At 38.8% G+C, this 26956-nt stretch overlaps 1 protein-coding gene across 3 annotated transcripts in view; it reads left to right on the top strand.

Moving 5' to 3' along the window:
• Positions 1-26956, top strand: part of LOC140118667 (transcription factor AP-2-epsilon) — a 64071-nt gene that overhangs the window by 19104 nt on the left and 18011 nt on the right. For 2 of the 3 annotated variants that reach the window (XM_072136849.1, XM_072136850.1), the window contains exons 7-9: positions 9819-9877; positions 22190-22636; positions 25178-25229. In XM_072136849.1, the coding sequence (XP_071992950.1) occupies positions 9819-9877; positions 22190-22636; positions 25178-25229 (558 nt within the window). Of the gene's footprint in view, positions 1-9818; positions 9878-21459; positions 21669-22189; positions 22637-25177; positions 25230-26956 lie in introns of those variants that run through there. The other variant, XM_072136852.1, reaches the window with a different exon arrangement.

Genomic DNA, 26956 nt, shown 5'->3' with positions numbered 1-26956 from the left:
GCTATAGTTTACAGCCAGGTTTACGTGTGAAATCCACATAGTTTATAAACCACTATGTCAGGCAGAAAGGCAGCAGCACAGTAAGGGGATGTCGCAGCAGGGGTGACTCTGTGAGGGCAGAACTGCTGTTGTCATCTAGCGCCAGTGTGTTGATCAACAACCCAAAAGTTGTTGAATGGTTGACTAGGTCATCCAATTCCTCAAATATAACATCTGACAACCCCAGCCCCAGAGTCCGTGGGTTCCTCAGATACAACAATTAGTTGGCATGGCCCAGGAGCAGGTCAGCAGCCCTCACCTGTCCTCAACCAGCCTCTGTCCTGTTCCTTTCCCGCAGCCAGAGAGCTACTAGGTGGTCTGGGCTCAGCACCACTATTCATCGAGGACAAAGTGTTTAAGGACAGTCAGCAGCTGCTTGGCAGTGAAGAGGTGGGGCAGACTTCTGCTGCTTCCTGCAGTAGGCAGCCTGTGCATACTGACACCGGTGAGGAGAATAGCAGTGACCGGGAAACGCCAAATTGACGATGATGAAGCTGATCGTATCTGCGGGCAGAAAGTGAAGCGTGGCCAGGGAACTAACATTGGTGCCATGGCCCTGCACCAACACATGCAGCGTCACCATCCAATTGCCTGGGATAAAAAGGGTATCAGATGTGGTCCATCCTGCAGGCGCAGCAACAGCAGCAGCACCTAGTAGCACACATGCTGTTTCAGCAAGTCAAGGCTCCAGCACGTCTGCTGAAGGGAGCTGTTTGTCTTTGACATCATCTCCCGGTCCAGATGCTCCTGCTCCTGGCTACGCATGGCGCCAGCAGTCGTTGAGCTAGGCGATTACAAAGAGACAACTCTATGCGTCCAGCCATCCTAAGGTGCAGAAGCTGACCGTGCTCTTGTCGAAGTTGTTGGTACTGCAGTCTCTCCCTTTCCAAGTCGTGGACTCTGCATCCTTCAGCGAATTAATGACTTGTGCCGAACCAAGGTGGAGAGTTCCAAGCCGCAATTTTTTTTCCAAAAAGGCACTGCCAGCCCTTCACCAATATGTACAACAGAAGGTGGGCCAGTCCTTGAGCTTATCAGTTTCTACCAAGGTGCACGCCAGCACGGACGTGTGGAGCTGTAACTATGGTCAGAGCCAGTACATTTTCTTTACAGCCCACTGGGTGAATGTGCTTCCCACCCAGCCACACCAACAGCTTCAACAAGAGACGGTGCTTTCTCCTCCACTTTGTCAAACTGCTGCTCCTGCACCAGTGTCCGCCTCCTCCTTCTCCACCACCACCTCAGCCTCCACAAGTGCTGCTCCATCATACCATACATGTGCAGGGCACAGCGGTTTGCCTGGGCGAACAAAGTCACACAGGGGAGGAACTGCTCCGTGTCATGCAACAAGAAATCAATGTGTAGCTTTCTCCATGACAACTAAAAATCAGCGTAGGGCGAAACATGTGTCGGGGCGGTTGCTCACAGCCTTTGTGGTTTGTATATGTACTCCATTTTATGTTCCCTCTATTTATGCCTTCTCCAATCAAGGGGTTTTAAGGGTCTTGTTGCCCTGTTTGCATTGTATTCAGGTTATTCCAGAACCTATTTGGTCTTTATATTGTATGGCACTTTATTATATACAGGGATACATCCACATGTTCTACTAATTTACAACCTGCTGCTCCTAGTGTTTGTCTGTTTTAACTTGAACATCGATTAATAAAAGTTATTGATTTTGACCACGGTGTTTGAATATTTATTATTATTCCATTATAATTTTTTGGTGCTATTTTTTGTTGTTTGTCTGTTTTGGGGTGGAAGTTAGTGGCCCAGTACTTCTTTACCTCATCTATACTATATCGGTGTTATATCTCCCAATATCTCAGAATGCAATTGAATCCAAGAGATTCAAAGACTTATTAAAAGGAGGTTCCCCGCCAGGCCTGTAACCACAACGTCACAACTCCCCCCCCCCCACCTTACCTACCCAACCCTTTGCCCCCTCTAGCCTCAGTAAACCCTTCCCACCCGGATCCTGTCTCCCCCCTGTAGGTTGTCTGAATGTGCTCGTTTGTCTGTGCAATATCTCCCCCAATGGCCCTCTTATAACTGTAGTCATGCTTAACCTGTTGAGCTTCCAGAGCATCACTAATTTTATGACCCTCTCGGTAGACACCTTGTGGCTAACATCGATTCTTTCTCATGAGAGGGGCAAGTCAGCTCCGACTTTGCATTAGCTTTCTACTCCAACACCATGTCACATTGAGGATGATAAGAGGTTTGCAAGACTTTGCATACACTGAGATCCACAGGTGGTATGGACCTGACCGTTTTAATTGCAGCCTAAAAGGGCCCTTGATGTCTGTATTTATATTTGTATCTAAGCTTGGCAAAGAGCAAGGATAAGGATAAGAACAAGTTGTAGTTTTATGTGAGAATCTGGTTTGTGCAAAATTTGGCTTAATAAATCTGAACAAAAACATCTGATACTCAACTATGATCTTGCAACTCCTCCATGTTTCCACAAGAGGGAGCCCTTGCACCATAGTTTCCACAAGCCTTCACAAAAACAGTACAACCCTGAGTGACTCTCTAAATTTTTAATGAACACCTTCCCCAATCTATAGTTTAGAAAAGTAAAGTTGCAGGTACATTTACAGTAACTATATTACATATAGTGTATGATAAACTGTTTTTTTCTTAATTTTTTGTGCTACATGCAAAATGCTGAATCTGAAACTGTCGCTATGCTTTCCTGGGCCCCTAAATGGAAAATTTATTTGCCCTTCCCTTCGGTGTTGTTTTCATTTGATAAATATCTTAACAACACACAGATTTCACCATTTCATTATTTATTTACCAAAATCTTTCCAACATGCAGAAACTGTGAATAAAACACCAAGTTCAGATTATAGATCCATGATGTGTAAAATCACTTTAACTTGAAGTAATTATTTTCTGTATAAATGTATTAGTTTCAAACATTGATCTATAGGAATTTTGTCCACTGTTCTTCAAGTGATTGAGTTTTGCAGGCATTAGTTCATTTACAGCATTTCACAACCCTGTAATTTGGTTGAGGTCTGGACTTTTTCGTTTTTTAATCAAATCTTTTTTATTGAATGTGTTTCAAATTTAACATTACAAACAAAAAAACACAGTACCCATGCCTAGAGACAGCCGCACAGCAGTGACAAATACAGTAAAAATCACAGGAGATACATACAATGTACAATGGGTCCAGGATCACATACAGGAATATAAAGAGAAGTACAAGTGTCAGTAAGACCAGAGGAGAAAGCGGGTGTTTGCCAATAGAAAATCCAACATTGTGGGTCACTTTGATCATTTACATAATAATACAAATTACAGCAATGCAGAAAACGTGTTTCCATGTAAATGTCAGATGCTGGACCTGGCGAGTCCAACCAGAGACCCCAAATCTGTTCAAACCTACTCTCCCCCTTCCTTTTCTTTTTTAGGTAACCCTTCTACCTCTAACCTTATAACCTTATTCATCTTATTTATGTATTCTTGTATAGAACAAGGGGCAGCCTGGATCCAATGATATGCAATACGTTTCCTCGCCTGATACAGGATCCGAACCCTTTGTAGCTTAACACCACTTTCATCCGATGCCCAAGCAGACCCATGATACATACTGTAGGGGTAGTGTGAAGTTCTATGCCATACAAAGTCTTCATGCGATCCAGTACCTCCCTCCAGAATGAGCCCAGACAGGGACATTCCCACATCATGTGGAGCAAATGTACATTCTCTGAGGTCTGAACTTTTTCAGCCATTCTGTTGAAGATTTGTCCAGTTTTGGCACACTTTAGCTATTGGATAGATGGCCTCACATCTGACTGTTGGATACATTGTCCCAATAATTACAAGGTATGGCTGCATAAGCCCTCCGCCATTTGCTTACGAGGTGCTATGTGGCATTCTGTTTTGTGTGTTTTTTTCCCAAATGTGGCTCTGAGCTTTATATTTTCCATGTTATAACCTGAAAACATCAACATTATAACTGAGACCAATTGAAATTAATACATAGCCCTTGTTTTAAATGTCTAGCCCACTGTGGGTTGAATTGGCTCAGTTTTCATTTTCCTGAATGTTTTCCTCTTGTGAATAATGTTTCTTACTGTAGAATGATAGTCTCTGTTTGGAAATGGCAATATAACCCTTACCAGATCTATTTGCAGCAATTGCTACTCTGAGATCATTTCTGTTGTCATTTCTATTTGACATATAGTCCAAACAGAGTTTACTTTATTTTTCTCAAAGCTTTAGTTTAGATATTATTTAGCATAGGCCACAACACCTTCTAAAAGCATCTTATTTAGGTTATTTGTCAGCATGCTACTTTCTTATGGTAAATTTGCCCCATTGCACACTATGTAATTTATATGCATTATGAACAATTTGTATAACTTTAGTATAACATCAGTGTCTTGTAGCAGAAAACACATAAAAGTAACCTTAGATCTTCTGCAGCTTCCATGTCCAATTTTACCTAAGTGTGAAGTTGGCCTAAAGTTTAATTAAAAAAAAAAGACAAGGGTGAATTAATCATTAAGTATAGCAGAGCTCATTCAGATTACTCCACTAACATTATTCCTGAATTTAGTGAAAGGCTATTTAGATTTCTTTATTTGTCTGTATCCATGTGTGTGGTAAAAGTTGGATGCTATAATATGACTGTTGACAAATTTAAAGATTTTCAAATATTGTATGATAAATGCATGTCACATAGCACCACATAAAGCCATCATACATACTGATTTTTATAAGAGCTATCTTACATAAGTCCCAATTTCTAATTTTCCATTACAATTAAAGGAAATATTTGATCTCTGTTCTTTGGTTAACAGTGTGCCAATATTACACAGTTATCTGTGCTATTCCTAAATGTTCCCTTTGTCTGTTTCTTATTCATTACGGATAGGTACAGGATGTGAGCCCTAAGGGCAGGGGCATTGCTGACTTAGACAACCAAGACAGAAGACAAAAGGAAAACGCTTCTCATAATAACCAGATTTAATACGCAGAGATTGTGGGAATTTGTGTTAAATTGGAATTTCTACAAACATTACTCTAGATTTGGTACAGCCGGAAAACACAGAGACGCTCATAGATAAACAGTCCCTGTAGCTGCGGTGGTTTCAAGCTTTAAGTGGAAAATAAGCATCCATTTTAGCATGTCAAATCCAATGCTACTCTCTTCAAATGAAACAGATTCTTACAAAATGTAAGTTCCCCCTGAAAATGATAGCCTAACAAGACTGGCAAGCCATTCCTACCATATAGCTGAGCTAGGAACTAGCAAAACCTCGATCAATAGACAGGTGCTAGAGTGATATTAAAAGACAAGAATAAAATTAATTTTAATGAGCATTGTTAATTAAACCTGGAAATCAAAGGGAGCAGAGTTGTGGGAATTTGTAGCAAAATGAAAATGAAGCCAAATCTAGCTGCAGGGGGAATTGCTGGGATGAAATTAAATGTAATGTGGGCTGTGTTTGTTAATGCCTATCACACATCACAGCGAATTAGTCCTGAAAGCCAAGTGTGCCTTCACTGTGGACGACTGACTAGTGTGGGCCGTGCCACTGCCACAGCGCAGATGGAAAACGCTGATTCTAGCTTGTTCTCATTCATTATATTTTGATGTGTGAAACAAAAACAAGGAGTTCATGTGAGGTTGGCTACGTTGTCTAAAATAAAAATACTCTCATAGGGGAAACTTGTAGATCTGTAAAATCTCCCTTCTGCTAACACAAGTCATTTATAGTATTGGCCTCTTTACTGGGCAAAAGGACCTCTAGGGCTCCACAGCCCAGCATGACTACAAACTCTGCACTCCCTGTGGTTATGCCTCAGATAGACGGGCAGTCATTTATTTATTTCTTGTTGCCAACAGAGATTTTTATCACAGCAGTACCTGTCCCCAGTGGGGCTTGTATTTTAATTTCTCTCTCTAGGACACATTAAACCCAAGTTTATAGAAAACCATTTTGTTTTTGGAGTGTGGGAGAAAACACAGAGGCGTAGAAAAAAATGCACAAACCTTTAATGCAGCAGTGGTTGGATTAATACTGTGTATTTTGACACCTCGGTAAGCTTCTGTCCATTTTACCTGCAAGAAAGAATTCAGCAGAAATATTAAAGTGAAGAGCAAATAAGATGTGAAAAAAGGATAATGACAAAAGTCTCAGTGGAGAATGAGGCGCTTTTTTCTGCAAAGTTTCTATTTAAATAAAACACTAACCGTCAATCCACTGTAATACCAATATTAATAATGATTCCTGTAAGAACATATATTAACGTATCATGTGCAAAATCAAATACAAAATGCACATGTTCCTACATATTTAATACATGACTTTAATAGGATTCCATCATTATGGTAACATAGTTTTATTGTGTAAAATATTATCATATCTATGGTTACTGTAGTCATTCATGCACATGGCAGACTGTGCGCATTGCCGTATAGTCTTCCATGTTTATGGAGATGTTTTCACCCAGGGGCAGTGCCTTCAGGAAAGACAACCTCTGTGCTCACAGAGTTCAATGGGGCATGCCACGTTCTTATTCTTTTGGATACCAGAAGCAGCAACTTGTGCTCATTTCACTGGGATGGCTGATGTTAATTAATAACAGTGTAACAAAGGGAAACGAAGCGTTAATTGGAGATCTAGTCAATATGTAAGCTGACTACACAGCTGAACAGTAGAACAATAGAATTTCTCTGCTCTCTGGCTACATGTGCATTGGAAAGCTTCATGCTTTACATATGCTCCTTTCATTTATATGAACACAATGTTAAAGCTAGTTGATGAAATATGAACTTCCTTTCTGATGGTGACCCTGACTTGTATACTCTATACACTATGTATAGCAGGCCTGGATGACATAAGACCCATATGACCTGCACATGATTTTACTGGTGCAACTTTTTTTTCTCATAGTAAGTGAATTTTAACAGTCTCATAACAAAGTATGTGTGTAAATTGTACCATTTTGTAGTGGCCGTGTAGTGTATCCATTGTATGAAAAAATGATGTGATCATCACATGTTCATGCAACTTTTTGAAAGCTCTGGATGTTTGTATGGATTTTCACTATCGGTATGTAACATCTGCCCTATGCAAATACCTGGTTTGTATGACAGCTAAAATAAAACAAAAATAATAGAGCTTTCTAAAAATCCTAAAAAAAAGAAAAGACCAAAACCTTAAAAAATACTAAAAATACTAAACTAAAAATACTAAAATATTTAAAAACTCTAAAATAAATGAAAATACTAATCCTGTCCAAACTAAACAGTCATAACAGTGTTCCAACTTTATGGCAGTGCAGGATGACAATTTAAACTTTGTAGTTTAAGTTTATACAAACTATTCATTGAATTTAGTCACAAAATGTTGAACAATTTTTGGTGCATGGTGTTAGACTTCCTGCTTTATCACCAAGTATCCAAAATGCTTAATTACCATGAGGGTTCTACCATCAGAAGTAGATCTGATGGTAGATTCCCCCTGCTTGCCTTTGTCCTAAAATGTAATTTAATAATCCTGGAACCTAACCTTACTTGTTAAAAACTTTATTTTAGTAATATGTAAATTAACTGCAGAGGCTACTCTGCATACTCCTTTAAGGCATAAATGCAATGTGGATGCAAATGGTATCAGAATTGCAACATATTTTTGTTGGTCCACTGCAGGGTCTTAAGGGTCATGCCTAAAGGAACAAAGAGTCCTGTGTAATTTACCACCCCCTGAAGTCCTGCATTATGCATAACAATGTCAGATTTAAAAAAATAACCTGTTGCTTCTGGGAAATTGTGTGGTAAAAATATATAATCACACCACAAATTTCACAAATACCTTGCAGCAATTCTAACTTGTTAAATTGTATTAACCAACTACTGTACCATCACATCCTTGTTACTTTATAAAGAGGCACAATAAGAGTTTCCCAAATTAATAAAGGTATATTCCATCATATGTAGTTTCTTAAAAGTATTTTATTCTAAAAGCATGCTGTGATAAATAGAGTAGGGACTGTAGTACAGTGGGCATACAGCGCCGAGGAGAGGAGCAGGGGGAGAGCACCGCTCACCCCGCCCCTCTCCATAGAGTAACATAGGGCCCAGCGCCGTACTTCGTTGAAAGATAGGACATGTCTTCTCCTGGAGGTTGAAGGACCTGTGATGATGTCATGATCACATGACCGACATTACTTACTGGGGGGCTGTGTGGGTACATTACTTTCTCGGGTCTGTGTGGGGAACATTACTTCTTGGGGGTTTGTGTGGGGACATTACTGGGGGGGTTGTGTGGGGACATTACTGAAGGTAGCTGTTTGAGGGACATTACTGGGGGTAGCTGTGTGGGGGACATTACTGGGGGGCTGTTTAGATTACATTACTCGGGGGGCTGTTTAGCTGTTTAGGGCACATTACTGGGGGTAACTTTGAGGGGCACATTTCTTGGGGTACGTTCACATGTGACCCTAGGACAGGCCTCGGTTTTATCTCATGTTTTCCAGTGAAATACGTGTAATGGGTAAAAAACACCTGGTGTTGTTTAAATGCAAGACAAAGTGTGAGTGCTGCCTTACAGTATTTGGGGGAGCTTGATAGGGGCAGCAGCAGGATAACACTGTCATTGAACCAAGATGTAGGGACAATGAGGAACATAAGATGTGGTGATGCAGGGCCTAATGGAGAACGCGTCACCTGCAGGCACTGGATGTAACCAGTAGGGATTTCTCTGGTGTTTCTGTAGCTGTATATACCCTCAGTAAAGTTGTTATTGGCACAACCAAATGTGAGGGGGTTATGTACAGGAGTGGGCAATACTGAAAGTGCGATACACATGCATTGGGGCCCATGGCCCAGATCTTTTACCACCCTAGCAACGCCCCTGACGTTGGCCGTATATATGTCCCCCATACGTTCGTGTGAATGTAGCCTACGGCAGGGATTGTAATATGGCTTTACTAGGGGAATTTAACGTTCACAAGTTTTTGAACAGTGGGTAAAACAGTTATGGCTGTCATAAAGTTTGTCTTCCAGCTATCCTATGAGAAGATATAGCTAAAGGACTGAATAAACAATTTTGTAGTAGAAGTAAGTCCTGTGATTAATACTTTCTGATGATTATTTCTATATTCTTCACTGTTCATTCATAACTAGAGATTTTTTTTTGGAAGCCCCCAGCTTTCAACAAATAATTTGTGCACTGTGAAATACAATGAAAATGTTACTTGAGATACATGCCTTATAGATAGATATAAGCGGAACCGATGTCCATGTTCGGGTTTGGCGGAACAACTCAGATATAATGCTGGACTGGTTGCCGAACAGCCAATCTGGCAAACAGACGCCTCTTGCACCTAGCCATGACTATGATGCCCGGAGGGGGGCTGGTTGATCACCAATCCGGTATTATGTCCAGGTCATGCAACTAAACCGAAATGTAGACAACCGGTCTACTCATCTCTACTTAAAGACCATGTTCAGCATGGACAGGTGACACATATGTAATCGCTGAGCTCTGTGGATAAGAGGCACTGACATTAATTTATGTCATGTGAGCTCATATTGCAATGTGTCCATGTAATTCTGAGTTTCACATCATCCTCATGAAATACCTCACCTTAAAACAATGTTGTCTCTCATCACCATTTCGAGAAGTAATGTTCCCTGAACAATGGGTATCAGTACTGTTTTATTTCCCCTCAGGTACAGTATCCAGGGCATCTTTCCATGGTCTTGTATAGTCATGTTCTGGTTTATAAAATGTTCTATTCTTGTCTTCCAGATCTCAGACTGTTTGGTTGTCCTCGCCATTCTCAATTCTCTTTACAAGGAGTTTTCCAGGTAATACATATTAACAACCTATGATTAGAATAGGTCATCAATATTAATATAGACATTAGGGGGGCATTCATTATTTTTGGCGCTAGTTCGTCTGAAATAAGACTTATTTTCAAAACATAAGTATTAAAAATGTTCCCGCAATACGTAAGCTTCGACTCCACACACCAGTGAAAGTAAATGATTGTAGATGTTTCTTTATTAAAAATACTGTTAAAACTGTAACAAGTAGTTACAAGTGCATACCTATATTCGGTGCTAAAAGTTTTTGTGCAGCAAACCACACCTATTGCCCATCAAATTTAGTATAATATTGACCTTAATGGCTTCATAGTATAATCCCCCTTTTTGCGGCCAACCCTCTAATGGACCAATATAACACACTCTAATGCAACTCAGCAACATATAATACTCTCTCTTAATTTTGTACAAAGCACCCCAGTGCGCTTTGATTCCATAACAAAACGGAATCAAAACGCTACGTGTTGGATCACACTAAGGGTGCGGTTGCATATGGTGTTAGAATTACGTTTACAAACACAACACTTGTGCCCGTTGTCTGGCCTCAACCCGATCACCTTTGCGTTCCTAGTGAAACGCATGCGATCAGTAACTAGTGCGCAGTGGCTTGCATTTGAACAATACAAGACACCAGGGGGGACATTTATCTTAAGTCTGGAAATGTGTGTTTAGTTTTTAGGATTTTTTTGTAAGGTTTTGGGCTTACCTGATTTATCTTAGTGATTGATAAATGAGGCATGTGAGTGTTGCTTTTTTTGAAACTTTTGTCTGAAAAGCTGCACAAAAGTCTCAAATGTTTACGCAACCCTTCGCCTACACCTTCTATGGACTGGAGGTTATTTCTGCAAAAATTGTGACTTTTTCCGACGTTCATATCCGGAAATCAGGCACTCCACTGAAATAAAACATGATGAACATTGTGAAATGACAACACAAATCTCAAAAGGAAAGGCGCAAGTTTGCTAAAAAGTCGCACAAAAGAAAGAAAAAAAAAGAAAAAAGTTTGCATGAATTTCTCTGGAAATGCATAAGCGATCAAGCAGAAAACCACCCCTGAATGCTACTATTGCGTGTGACTGCACCCTAAAATAGCCTTTAGTACATACTGCAGCTGCTGCAGAACCTCGTAATTGTTATTTCCTCTTTACAGCTATAGCAGGTGGAATGTGTATTTCTTTGTGGTTGCAGAAGGTTGTATATGATACATATAGGTATTCCTAAAGGGAAAAACTTAACAAGGTGAAACAGAAAAATTTGACAGCAGCTATGAACAAGGAGAAGAGTGTGAAGAGACATTCAGTTACCATATCATTGAGAGCAATAATTTTAATTTATGATTTACAACACATAAATAGAGTATGGCTACAGACACATTATATTCCAAGGACTCAACACAATTTTCATAAATGAAAAACGAAAAGTAAGGAACACAATTCCAAATAAAAATAACTAGACAGTTCTGTCTCTCATGGGATCTAATGCTAGTGTGAATTGAACATAAAAAAGTGTTAATATCCTTGTGCACTGAGACATGATATTAGAGGACCGGTTTAGAAACCAATACTCTGCAGAGGACCTCAGATAACACAGATTTCTTTTTAATATAGTAGATCACATCAATATAATACTGGCCAGTAACAACATTTATACATTCATTCAAGCTCCAATTATTCATTCCAATTTTACATTCCACTGAAAATGTTCTTATTTAACACTTTTCTCATTCTCTTGTGTATATTATCAGCGCAATTTCTCCGATGTCATATGACCTTTCCCTTTATTTCACACAATAAAATTAGCAATATACAGTGCATTGTACTTTTTCATTTCTTTACAGAAGAGTTTTATGTACATTGATGTGAGTATCCTTTATAGTAAAGACTTCACAAAACTGCTGAAAAATATAAAGGAAAAACTAAAATACCACATGCTAGATTTAAATTAATGAAATATTCTAGTTTATTACATAGGTCAGTGGTGGCGAACCTATGGCACGGGTGCCAGAGGTAGCACTCAAAGCCCTTTCTGTGAGCACCCAGGTCTTTACCCCACCACAGAGTTTGCCAGGCAGGACTCAAGGCTCCTGTGGTCCAAGACGGCCCTGGACGTGCCATGCTCGGTGCTATTTTAAAGGGAAATCCTTGGCTGCCAGTACTACAGATGGAGTGAGAAGGTGTGAATAGAGATGAATTGTCATTGGAGCTCCTGCTCTGGGTCCCCTGATTTTGCCTCTTCAGGAGACCCTGAAGGGAAGCTACAATCCAAATTTCTCCATCTTCTTATTATTGTATTGATGTCCTCGGGATGCAAATACGATTGAAACCTGTGATACAGCTAGGATAAATAAGTTACTGCTTAAATTGTCATGTTGGCACTTTGTGACATATAAGTGGGTTTTGGTTGTAGTTTGGGCACTCTGTCTCTAAAAGGTTCGCCATCACCGACAGTGGAATGTTTTGAGAACAATAGTACATAAAAACGATCAATCAAAATCAAATATCAGACTGATCCAACTTCAGTGAAAGTGCCTCAAGACAAGGAAATTATGCTCAGTATTGTGGACCTCCATATGCCTGTATGACCTTACTACAATAACTAGGCATTCTCATGATGAAGAAGATAATCTTCTACTGAGGGATTTCATCCCAGACCTGGATCAAAGTATCAGTCAAGGTGTTGGTGGATGGAATAAGACATGATTTTCCTAATGGTGCTCAGTTGGATTTAGGTCTGGGGAACAGGTAGGCCAGTCCACAGCAGCAATGCCTTCATCATGCAGGAAATACTGACGCAATCCAGCCTAGCATCAGAAGAAGACCAGGACCGTACCAGCATATGGGTATGAGAATCTGAGGAAAAAAATTGCCCACACATGGCCCCAGTAATGGAAAAACTTAAATTTTATAGCCTACAAAAGAGTGCCAAAGAGGAAACTAAAATCCACTTAGTTCTATAGGATAAAACTGGCAGCTGCAGGGTGCTCCTTCCTTTCTGTGGCTGGCTGTGTGCCCTACTCAGGAGAAATTGCATAACAAATTTTAAAATGGGTTTTATGTTTTATCTTTTGGAAATATGTAAATTTTAGGGATAAAATCCTCCATTTTGTTTTAATTAATATGCAGCTCTCAAATGGTTATTAGTTTGAAGGGTATACTTTTAAAAAGGGGGGATCCATAGTGGGATTCTAACAATTTTATATTTCAAACTCATTTAAAGCAAAAATGATCCCAAAAATTTAAATGTAGACATTTTGGGGAAAAATATCAAATAAGAAAAAAAGAACTTGAAAAGAAAATGATAAAAACATAAAGTTGAGATATGGGAAATGTTAGTAAGTAACTAAGTAATCATTATTGAACCCCCACGATAAACGCCGTAAAAAAAAACTGCTATAAACCTTCCAAAAATTATGATTTTTAGCTATTCAATCCCACAAAAAATGCTATAAAATGCGATCAAAAAACCATGTGTACTCCGACATGATACTGGTGCAAAGCACAACATGTCCCGCAAAAAATAAGCCATCAACCAGCTCCGTAGCCAAAAAAGTAACAATGTTATGCCACTTGGAAGACGGCAATACATAAATGATAGATTTTTCCCCACATTAGGGTTTTGTTTGACAAATTTAGTAAAACGTAAGAAAATATATTCAAGTCTGGTATCCCCGTAATCGAATCGACCCATAGAATAAAGATAACATGATTATTAGTCTATACGGTGAACACCAAAAAAAAAAAGAGTAAAAAATCCAGTACAGAATTGATGCTTTTCTACTCCTGCCCTCAAAAAAAGTTCCTAAATTTTCAACAATAGGTGATACCAACCCCAAAATGGTAACAATGGAAAAAGCATCTCATTGCGCAAAAAAAATGGCATCACATGGCCCCAATAACGCAAAAGCGAAAATTTTATAGCCTTCAAAAGGGGCCAATGAGGAAACTAAAATCCTGGCAGCTGCAGGGCGCTCCTTCCCTTCTGCGTCTCGCTGTGCGCCCATAAAACAAGTAACGGCCACATGTGGGGGGTCTTTGTACTCAGGAGAAATTGCAGAACAAATTGTATGGTGAGTTTTCTCTTTTTATATTTTGGAAATGTGTAAATTTTAGTGCTAAATGAACGTATAAGGGAACAATTTGACCATTCTAAATTTCACCTCCATTTTGATTCAATTACTATGAAGATCTCAAGGGGTTAACAATCTTCGTAAAAGCGGTTTCTGATAGCTTGAGGGGTGCAGATTTGAAAATGGGTTGGTTATATAGGGGTTTTGATGCTAAATATGTAAAATTTCATTCCAAACTGTATTTATCCCCAAAATAGTCAATTCTGAAAATCCGGAAAAGCGATATTCTTTTTGTAAGCCGCGTGACATCAAAATAAATTATCCAGACATATCAAAAATTATGAAAATGTAAAGTAGACAAATGGGAAATGTTATTCAGCAACTTATTTAGGTGGTAAATCTATCTGCCTGAAAACGCAATGATTTTGAATTTCGAAAATGGCAAATTTTTCAAAAAATTTATCATATTTTCTTTTTTTTTGTAAATAAACGCAAAACTTATCAGCCAAAATTTACCACTAAAATGAAGTACAACATGTGGGGAAAAAACAATCTCAGAATCGTTTTGATAAGTAACAGTGTTCAAAAGTTATAACCATATAAAGCGACGCAGGTCAGAATCCAAAAAATCGGGCTGAGCCTTAACCTGCAAAATGGCTGCGTCCTTAAGGGGTTAAAGGACACCTGTCATCAGGTTTCTGTAACTAATTCTGTCATCACTTCCTGCTAGATCAGCTCACAAGGATTCCATCCCAGCCTTTATATAGTCAATTCATACATTAATCATTCTTTATTATATAAATGAGCCAGTAGGGATAGGGGCAATGCTTTCTAATGCTTTCTAATGCCAGTTTATGAAATATATTTAGTTTTGGTGGGTTAATTTGCCTGACAGATTCTCTTTAATTCCTTAATGTATCTACTGACCATAACAGGTATTACAGCTGCAATATCTTCCTGAGAAGACAAAATTTATATTGACCAATGATGTGTCATGTTTGATCTATGTCAATCCAATCCTGTGATAAGCTCCCTTGTTGGATGCTGGACTCTCTACCCCACAGGTGAAGTTTATTTCAAACTCCCTGTAGCTGGAAAGTTCCATATAAGAGCAGTGTGGAGATCCAGTGATTAGAGGAGTGTCTGTGAATGCTTGTAAGACACAGGGTCTAAAGACATCAGGCCTCCTGCAGCCAGGGGTGTACCAAGCCTGTCTGCTGCCTGAGGCGAGCCATAGAGAGACGCCCCCTCCCCCCCCCCCCCCGCCAATATATGTGATATATCAGGGAGTGTCAGGACCAGATCCATCATATTGGTTTGGTGTAAAAATAAAGCAATGCAAAATGCATACAGCGGGTATAAAATGCATATAGCGTACCGCCATGTAGTATAAAATGCATACCGCGTACCGCCATATAGTATAAAATGCATACAGCGTACCGCCATGTGGTATAAAATGCATACAGCTTATCACCATGTGGTATAAAATGCATACAGCTTATCACCATGTGGTATAAAATGCATACAGCGTATCGCCATGTACTATAAAATGCATACAGCGTACCATCATGTACTATAAAATGCATACAGCATACCGCCATGTAGTATAAAATACATACAGCATATCGCCATGTAGTATAAAATGCATCCAGAGTACAGCCATGTAGTATAAAATGCATCCAGCGTACAGCCATGTAGTATAAAATGCATACAGCGTACTGCCATGTAGTATAAAATGCATACAGCGTATCACCATGTAGTATAAAATGCATACAGCCTCCCCCCATGTGGTATAAAATGCATACAGATTATCACCATGTGGTATAAAATGCATACAGCGTATCGCCATGTACTATAAAATGCATACAGCGTACCATCATGTACTATAAAATACATACAGCATACCGCCATGTAGTATAAAATACATACAGCATATCGCATGTAGTATAAAATGCATCCAGAGTACAGCCATGTAGTATAAAATGCATACAGCGTACCACCATGTAGTATAAAATACATACAGCGTATCACCATGTAGTATAAAATGCAAACAGCATACCGCCGTGTAGTATAAAATGCATACAGCGTGCCACCAAGTAGTATAAAATGCATCCAGCGTGCCGCCATGTAGTATAAAATGCATCCAGCGTGCCACCAAGTAGTATAAAATAGATACAGTGTACCACCAAGTAGTATAAAATGCATACAGAATACCACCATGTAGTACAAATGCTGCATATACATACAGCATATATACACATAAACAAACAGTAGATACAGCATATACACACACAAACATATATACACATATACATATATACACACACATATATAACATATATACACACATATTACATATATATATATATATATACACACACATATTACATACATATATATATATATATATATATATATATATATATACACACACATATTACATACATATATATATATACACACATATATATATATACACACACACATTACATATATATACACACATATATATATATATATATATATATATATATATATATATATACACACACACACACACATATATATATATATATATATATATATAAACACGTTACACATATATAAACACATGTTACACATATATATACATATTACACACACATATATATAAATATATAAATATAAAGTAACCTTACCTGTTTTTGGAAAGTTCGGGGCCTTGTCCTGCAGCGGCGGTGGCGCAGTGCGTGAGCCGGGAGCGGGTAGGTCGAGAGCCAGGAGCGGGGAAGGGGGGGGGGGCGTGAGCGGGGGTTCAGACGGGATGGAGGGGGAGCCGGGAGCCGAGAGCCTTGAGGGGGGGAGAGCGGTAACGGAGCCTGGAACTTGAGCGGGGGCGGGGGAAGCAGGGAGCCTGGAGGGGGGAGGGGAGACATGAGCGCAGCGGGGTTGAGAAGGGAATGGAGGGGGAGCCGGGAGCGGAGTTATGGGCGGGACCAAAAGTATACGGGGAGTGGGGGAGTTTGATGCAGGCAGGGGGGCGGAAGCTCGGTGCCGGCGGCGTCGGGGGGCGGGCGCAAGGTGCCGGCAGCGTCGGGGAGCAAGGTGGGCTGCAACGCGGTCCCGTCCGGCGTGCGGCCCGGGAGCTCAGTGCCGGCCGGTGCCGCCCCCTCGTTGAGCAGGAGGCGCGCCGCCTGAGACGAGATGCTCAACTTGCCTCATGGCAGGTGCGCCCCTGCCTGCAGCTCTGCATCCCTGACAGAGCCTGCCTAGGATTGCTGCCAAAGCAGCTCCTAAACTCTCCAGCCTAAAGCTACAGAAACTAGGCTGTGAGCATCCGTTGCCAGACATTATCCAACCAGCTACCTTGGACCTGGACAGATTGGATTGTTACATTGGTCTGTTACCTTTGCTGTGTTTGTGTTCTAGAATAAAGGAACTGTGAGTTGATGTTCTGCATCTCTTGTCTACGTTTGATCCCTTGCTGCCGCTAAGATCAAGGGCCTCCCCTCTATCATCTACCTGGGGATCCTGTTCACATGCATACACCAGGAGTGCCCCGGGAAGAACTATTTTCACCATGCCATGGCTTCTCCCTCTTCTTTCAATCCACTTGACAGACCTGCCCAGCGTGGACGTGGCCTGTTCAGCGTGGAAACTGGCCGTGTAAAATTCAGGCTCAGGCAGTTAAATTCTAATTGGCCTGATTTGTATCTACCATCAGTGGAGAGCCAGGTGGCCCCAAACACATTAGATGATCAGCCAAATTGAGATTGGCAGATTCAGAAATGTTTCATTTAATGAGTTTGAAGGCCTTTGAGGAATAACATTTACAAATACAACATCCAAAGTGGAAAAAATAAAAACTATGCCTTTTGTGCTTCTAATAGATCAATGTTTGACTATCAAGAAGCTTTTTGACATTACCTGGTATAATACCCTCACCAGTAATTCTCTTTCAGAAGGAAAAGACACAAGTCAGCCATTGCTGGTCTAATCTATATCATAAAAAAGTAGCATCATCTCTGCCAAGATTTGAGTTTCCTCCATTGAAAGAAAAGAAATATCTTAAATGTGTTGCAATGACAAACTGAAACAAGAACTATTTTAGTCATAAAACATTGCACCATACAATGCTAAAACTTGCATTAATCCGATATGCTTAATGGTTCCTTCTGCATTTAGGTCCCACATTTGTAATCTTTTACTCTCTTACTGCTGCTGTTAGTTTTCTTATAATATCAATATTCTGCAATGTATTACATCTATCTATTAATCTATATGCGTAAACAGCATAAAACTAACAACCATAAAGAAGTACACAGTAATTTCTAGTGTGGGTTTAGCAGAGGCCACCTCCCCGTACACAATACTTGTGACCAAGTATAAAGTCAGCCCTCTGGCGCTCACTGAGTGGTAAATGCACGGGATTCACAACAAGGGACTTCAAAGGATTAGGGATGGGAGGGGTGTGAATCTATTCACAATAAATGGATAGAAGAATCCACATGTCCCTTTGTATAACTGCTAGTGCTGCCTGGGGCGCCAACAATTACAGTAAAATATTGGAGCTGAGTGTAACGGATTCTTCTATGTTCTGTACTGTCCATGAACATATTATATTTCTTTATATATTACAGTCCTGGAAGCTTATTACTTACTTAAAGGCCTACTTATACTTGCCTAATATTAGAAATCACAGAAAATATAATGTCTAATAGAAATCTATGGAAGAGGTAATGCAATGTTTCTCCAATTTATTAACTGCAAAATATCTCACAAGAAACCCCACTTTCCAAAGCACTGCGAGCAAGTATGCAGCTAAGGAGCCTCTGCTGTATGCTGTTTTGGTGGTCTTCATTGTCAATATGCTTTTTGTTAGTATCCACATAATCTTTCCGCATTTGGGCTGGATTCACACTTGCAATTTTTTATTAGCTTATTGCAGGGTGGGTATTCAAAAAGAAAGAAGACTAAGATTGGTTTTATAGACAACCTTTTTTGCAAAATGTCACAGTTTTCCATGCAACTTTTGAGGAATAGCACATTTAGGCACAGATTACAGGGTTTGATGCATCTAAGTTAAGGACATTTCTTCAATTTCACTTTTATAAGGGTTTAGCATGGCTGATATGAAAATATTGTGGCTTTCAATATCCTGCTCCAAACTTTTGCCATTACCTATGTCAACCAATAGGAGGTGTAAAGTTTTGGACAACCTGTATTAATTCTTTTATTATCAGAAAATGAGAATGTAATGACACCTTTGAGCTGGATACACTTCAAGATTTAGCGCAAAGCAAATGCATTAATAACTGCTTCGTTATTTTTTGCAAAAAAAGCTGTTGTGGAAAGACGGTCACTTCTCACTTTTACAGTATATCTGCTGTTGTGCTTATCTTAAAATTTATACCGAGATCCTCCACAGAACTGTATGTGTGATTAGGCTAAACACATACCTTTGTATACTGATCAAACCTGCCAATTGCAGGACCACCCAACCACCCATGGATATAAAACCCTTCCAACTCTCCACTGACAGCAGGTGTAATTTGGTGTGAATTGAACTATGATGCTTGTCCATTATACTGGTGCAAAATTCCTCTTTTAATAAAATGAGACTTGGATCCAGGATACCATAGAGGTGCATCTTTCCATGAAACTTTTTCTCTGTGTAAGTTTCCATTCTGATATAAGGATTCATTAAAATATTGCCTTATGACTACAGGGAAAATTAGTTGCATTCACATAGGACATATCTCATAGATTGTAAGTTGTTGTGAGCAGGGCACTCTTCCTATCCCCATTGCTTCATATAACCATGCCATTGCTAGGGGTGGCAACTGATCAGCCAAGTTTACAAGAGTATGTGTTGAGCTCCTCATATTGGCAATATTACTTTACTAGGGAGGTTGATGTAATATTGTTTTTGCATTTTATGCTTTGTGGTAATGATTCCTTATAAGTTATATCCCTTCACTAATACTGCATGTAATAAAGGGCTGCATTATTTAGCTATTGTGTATATACACAATACAGAGCATCTAAATAAAAGAAAAGGGACTGCCCTTTTCTTTTATTTAAATGCTCTGTATTGTGCTATACCATGTGTTCTGCATAATTTTGTATTTTTGTAATATCATTTGGGCTAATTTCACAAATTGAAGCTTTTATTGCTCATCAGTTAGCATTTTTGTGAGTTCCTTCCTATAATTTCTTATATTTCTCCAACTTCCATCTATTATTAATACAAAAATATTTTTATTACATATTGCTCTATCCCCAAAATTCATGTTATGGCTCTGTAAAATCTTATGTTGTTTGTTTATGTACCCCATGATCTGTAAAGTGCTGCAGAATATGATGGTGCTAGTTAAATAAATATTTATTATAGAAATTTCTGAGCCTGCCCTTTTCCCCCAGCCTAGTTCCACTATTCTTGCCATCATGGCGGAATTTCATCTTGAGTGGTTGTATCAAAGTCCCGATTATGCATCAAGATGTCAGTTTACTTGATTGTCTGTCATGCTGCAATATCCTGTATTCTCTCATTCATAAACAGTATAAAGTATGTAATATATATATATCATATATCATATATGTGTATGGTAGCATATCTGTGTCAGACATGCATGTCACATCTAATGACATCTAATGTCTATAGGGCTTCACAGCTATACATATATTTTATGTTAATTTCTGTCTTGGCCTGAGGTTCTGCATATGTTTTCAGTTCAGTTCTATAGGGTGAGATGTTATGTGTCTATCATTACTAAGAGCACCACAATAAGAGACGGGATGTACCCTGCTCCCTCTATAGTTTATTCCTACGTCTCTTCTGATTCAAGCCCAATTTACAGTAACTGTTGGGATGTTTTGTGGTTGTGTCAGCCCCAGATCTGCATCTGTTTTATTCAGACCAGATGATTCCCTATCCCCAGCACAGAGGAAGGACAAATATGTTAACCCAGAGTATCCAGCCACCATACACTGACATGTTAACTGAGGTTTCCTTTCACAGATTTACACTAACATTGTTTAGGAAATACAATGCTGACTCCATTATCCTCCGGCGATCGGTACATTACTTACAGAGGAGGCATTGCAAGAATGGGATCGCTAAACTGTTGATTAAATAAATAAATAAATAAATACTTGTTTAGTTATATCCTAGTCGTGGAATATATCTTCATAAAAAATATCAATAATACATAGATTACAAAATAATTATCTTGGAAATGGCATAAAAATCCATTATATGGCAATTTTCTAATTATAAATTGTAACAAAAGGATATAATAATTAATATTTACACTACCAGCAATGTCTCATTCCTAGCCATTAGATCACCGGGTTAATCAGCCCCTTTTCCTTTGTATAGACATGCTTACCGTAGACTAACCAAATAAAAATTCTACATGGGAAGGGGGTGCTGAAATCCGCGGCGCTGTCTCTTTAAGGCGCGCTCCTGACCCCCCGGCGCGCTCCCGCGTCTATATCTGGAGTGTATGGAGATGCCTCAGGCTCAGAGAAAGAGAGTGCAGAGGAGCAGGAGGACTCGGGAACAGCCTCTGTACTAGACTCATCCCTATGGATACAGCTCCTTGTCTCTGATCCTAAAGACCTGTAGTCACATTCTCACCAGATCTTCTTATTCTTCATCCATTTTTACGGGACCCTGCTGCCAACTCCGCTGCCCACATGTTAGTCCACGCATACTCTGCCATGGTGAGTAGTGGGTGACTTCTGAAACAATAACTAGTTATTATCTGATATCTCTCTATCTATCTATCTATCTCTCTATCTACCTTTATATACATATTTATATTTACTTAGGAAGGGCCAACATGATCAGATGGCAGCTGCTTTTAATTGGTGTTTTGTGATGTTCTAATTTTACTTTTGAGATTTGACAGGATGAAGCCAGAGAGGATGTCATACACAGATGCATGATTCACTATGATAGAAAGATGGATACTGAAGGGATAGATAGGTTGAAGTGTTGTAGACGTGATGGTGACATAAGAAGTCCCTATTATTGGTGGCTTTTAGTGTACTAGTTGCTTTATGACTACAGGTTATGTGCTATATATGGTCTTGCTTTGTTACAGTTAAGAAAGTTCTATAAGCAGTAAAAATGTCTTGGGATGATGTGACTATATATGGTGACAGAGTGGGATGTGATTAGATTGTCAGCTTCTGGACCCAGACAGGCTCATAATATAATCCTATCTTCCTCCGTGTTCTAGGAGCGCTCTGATGCCCTGAATGGAGCTGCCAGCGGTGGGCGCCTGTCCCAGCTTTCCTCGCTGAACCAGGGGGCATACTCCTCAGCTCCCCCGCTCTGCCACACTCCAGCATCTGATTTCCAGCCCCCTTACTTTCCTCCTCCGTACCCACAGCCTCCACTGTCTTACTCCCAGACCCAGGAGCCTGGATACCCCCATCTGGGAGACCCCTACTCTGGCATAAACCCAATTCATCAGCACCAGCAGCAGGCATGGCACACGCAGAGAAGTCGCCAGGAAGACGCAGGTCTGCTCTCTCAGGCTCACAGGGGGCTCAGTCTGGACCCAAGAAGGGACTATGGGGGGGTTCCCCGCCTGCTGTCCGGGCTGGGAGATGGTGGGCACAGCTTGGCAGAGAGTGCCCTGTCTCTACATGCGCTGTCACATCACAACATAGAAGACATGCAGGTAAGGATACAAGACCTATAGCCAAGAGCATAACCGTATATAAGCATGTTACATGGTGGGGGGATACAGTGTTCACATTACCCTACTTACCACTAGTAATAAACGCAGCATATAATGTCCCCTGCCCGGTGGTTAGTAATGGATAATATATAATCTAATAATGCTCATCTTTAGAGGAATGCCACAGATACCGGGTCCAATTTATTATGGTTCAATACTACATAGACATGTTTTAAGATTATATCGTATGTAGTAGTTGATAAATATCAGTTATATTCTGTTCTATAACATTATATGATATAGAAGTGAGGTATACACATGTACAAGTATATTCTCAAACGTGTTTTATTACAACGTTCAGAAGAACAGTCTGTAAAAATCTGACTGGTATTGTATGTGATATGTACTGTACGTATATATAAATAAATAACTGTTACTGTGGGTGCTAGCTCCTTCAAGTAGTTTGAAACTTCAAGCTGTTTTATTATATATGTATACATTTTTTTCTTTTGTTTGCAGTATACCTATTTTTTTAATTTGTTTGAATTATAACTATAGGAGTATGTCCTGTATTGAATGTGTGTGAGTTATATATGTAGGAATACGTCCTGTATTATTATGTACAGGAGTACGTATATTATTGAGTAATTTACTAAGTATGCGTTGTGTACTCTGTGTATTGCTGTAGAAAGTATGGTGTGTATTATTTTACATGTAGAAGTATATATCGCATTGCATGTGTAGTGAACTCTGCGTAGTGCGGTAGATTGTAGATTGTGTGCAGTAGTGTTGCTCTATTGCTCTCATCCTTCCTTTCTTTATAATTATCTAATTGCTTAGGGAATTTACAGAAAATCATTTAACTCTTTGAGCACATTTTCCTTAGACTACTTTCATGCTAAGCCCTGGGGCACAGCACAACGAAATAAACAAACTTTCAGTTTTTGAAACAAGGGGATGAGACAAATGTAGCCAATTATACAATATTGTTTCCTATAAAGGAATTCTCACACGTACCGTATTTTATTTCATTTTATTTATCATCTGAAGATATCAGGACCGACTATTCATTTTGTCAATGCGACATTTAACACAACGTTAGCTTCATATCCCCTGAATTTGCAGTTATAATTTCCCGTTATAATTAATTATCATTTTGTTTGAGGGAAACAAAGTAACAAAGTATATATCTATGTACCAATAATTAATCTACCGATCAAGTGTTCTATCTGCCTATCTATCTATCTATCTATCTATCTATCTATCTATCTATCTATCTATCTATCTATCTGTTGTTCGATCTACCAGTCTTATCTACCTACCCAACTACCAATTATCTATCTACCTACCAACGATCTATCTAACAATCTATTAGTCTATTTCATCTCTCTAGCTTTCACTCTTCTTTCGCATTTTGCTATGTATTTACACATATAATACTAAGGCACATTTTCCCTTACATCTATTTAGTAACTTGTGTGTTCGTTATTTTGGACATGTTAGCATATTATGTATTTTGGGATGATTATCTGCATCCTTTAGTTTTCTTTTTTGTCCTAAAATGTGATCATTTCTCATATTTGAGTTAGTAATTGTTGAATACTGTACTTGACGTCTATAAATCTATATTTCCGAAAAAAATTTCTTCATACAACGACACTTTGATATTTATGTTTTCTACTTACCTACAATAAACTACGGGAAATTATAGAAAATCTATTTTTAAGTTTGTTTTTCTTTAAAAGGATGTAATCATCATATTAACAAAAAAACTTTAATTGATACATTTAAAACAGTCGTTATTAAAAAAAAATTGCAGTAGTTGTCTAATAAGAAGAATGCGATATGTTTATATGGGATTGTCTATGTTAAAATAACTTGGGTATGTAATCATTTCATAGACAAACAGATATATGATACTGTTGCTATATGTTGAGTTAAGGGAAGTATTCTTAATTCCTTATAGAAATACATTTATTCAACCAGAAACTGTATGTTTTTATCCTATCACCAAGGAAATCATAATCTTTACCAGAATTCAGGTGTCAAAACTTCTTATAGTGAGTAGATACTTGTATAGCATACCGACATCCCAGGCCATATGAGGGAGAGGGGGTCATGAGGTTGGAAAGGGGGAGTGAACTATGTGTACATATACCTATTGACCAGAATAATAATAGACATACTAGCATTCTAAAGCATAGCATAGCCTGTGCACAGCTGTAGCAGTGTTAGGTATCACATAATCATCTTTATTACCCTTCTGCTTTTCCGGGTGTTATCAGATCCTTTGCTAGGTCTATTCATTGGTTATTTTAATTATGGGTATTTATCAGTTATGAATATGTTAATGTATATTATAAATATCACAAACAATGGTAAATAGATACTCTCCTGCAAAACTGGTCTGCATGGGTATGTGCATTCTTATGTAAACTTTACATTGCCAGTTATCTTCCCTTCTTATATACTTGTACTGTTTATATTATTTCACAATTTATGGAAAAAAACATACATTTACACTATCTCCTTATTGACCAGGTGGTGGATGAGTCAGGTATCAGTTTACTGGACCAGTCTGTCATCAAAAAAGGTAAGTGTTCTACTGATATTACCAGAGATGACCAGTCAGGCTGAAGTAATGTACCTTTATGGATAATTTCCCTTTACAAGTAGAATCTGCAATTGATAGTATATCACCTGATTCTTCAATAATAATACACACTCATTATTTCTGAAATATTGTAAACAAGAAGAGATGTAGAAGGCATTAGAACCTTCTTTTCACAAGAAACTTCATTACCAAATAAAACACTTACAGAATCATCCCTGTAATGTAATGAAATAAAATTATGATTAATATTAGTAGAGTAAAGGAGTGGTAGCAGTAGCACATATAATGTATATTGTACACAAGGGTTACATCTTTCTATACATTTTACTATACTATTTTTGATATTAATTTGATAACATGTTTTTTATTCTGTATTTTCTCTAAATGTATTTTACTGAAATATGGGACTTTAGTTGAGATATTAACTTGTCAAAAATTTTATAGTAAGTTTTTATGTCACAGGAAAAATCTATAGATGCTAAAATAAAGCTAATAATGTCGTCTTATGGTCACTATAAGTCTGTTGTGATCAAACGTAATAAATGTCTCCTAGAAGAGAAGAAACATACATAAATTTGTCCTAAAGCTTTTATACTATTTGTCAAAGAAGAATCATCATCCAAATATAATACTGTTATTTTGTTGGCTGTGCAGCAGATATGCATTTATATACTAGTTTATTTTATCCACCATATTTGTGTTTATTTTCATTTTTATGTATACTGTTATTAGAGTTTAAAGTTTTATTTTAATTCATATCTCTGCTTATAACAATTTTGTTTTGTTGTATTTGGTCATTTTGTTTTTGGTGAGCTCTCATTGGTCAATGACTTGGGGGTATCAATGTATATAGGGAAATAAGAAACATAAACATGCGAGTTTTTGAGAACATATGACACCCACATTCAGGATGACCCAGAGTCCCTCCTTCCTGTCCTCTTTTTCTTGGAGCTAAATGTATGTAACTGATTATGGAATGGCCTTTACAGTAAAATACCAAGACATGCCTGGAATGTAGAGTGCAGCAGTGTCGGTGCTTCGTCACTGCTTCGTTTCCTTGCTGTGTGCTTACAGGCTCAAGATTTTGGGGAATACTTTTCCAATCTGTACTGTCTGCTTCAATTTCCTGCCCAGCCTTATGATCAAACCTCCGGCCTCTCACAGAGTCCCGGATTTTGCTATTAAAACTAATTACGGGAGACCAGTCTCATATCCCCAAATCCTCCCCTCTGTTCCCCTGCATTTACTGCCTCATAAACCACTAACAATGTCACAACTAAGGACTTCCAGAGAGCTGATTAGTAGAGGCTAGGAAAATGGCTGTTCTTTTTGACTATTTAACCCTACTTATGCCAAGGCAGAATAGTCTGGCTTCTTAGATGTAGTTCCATTGATCCATTTAGATACCCCAAGTCCATTTCTTTAAGACTAGATTTTGAAATGTAGGAATACAGGCCTGGAGCAGGCAGCAAGTATCCTTCGTTTTGGCTATGCAATGTGCCAGGAATCTTACAAGTCTAGTTAATCGGTTGGATTTTAGTGGTGTGGGCCAAAAACAATTTGAAAGTCATTCTTGGCTTACATTGTATGAACCGCATATGTTTACAGGTTCGCTGACTAACATCTGTAATGCTGGCTAGCTGCACTGCACTATGGTATATTTGCTGTAGTGGATTCTGGTTATTCTGTAACAGCTACACAATTTA

The sequence above is a fragment of the Engystomops pustulosus genome, chromosome 2 (genome assembly GCF_040894005.1).
Source record: "Engystomops pustulosus chromosome 2, aEngPut4.maternal, whole genome shotgun sequence".
NCBI lineage: Eukaryota > Metazoa > Chordata > Amphibia > Anura > Leptodactylidae > Engystomops > Engystomops pustulosus.
The sequence above is the reverse complement of the archived record's forward strand: the minus strand, read 5'-3'. Positions and strand labels throughout refer to the sequence as shown.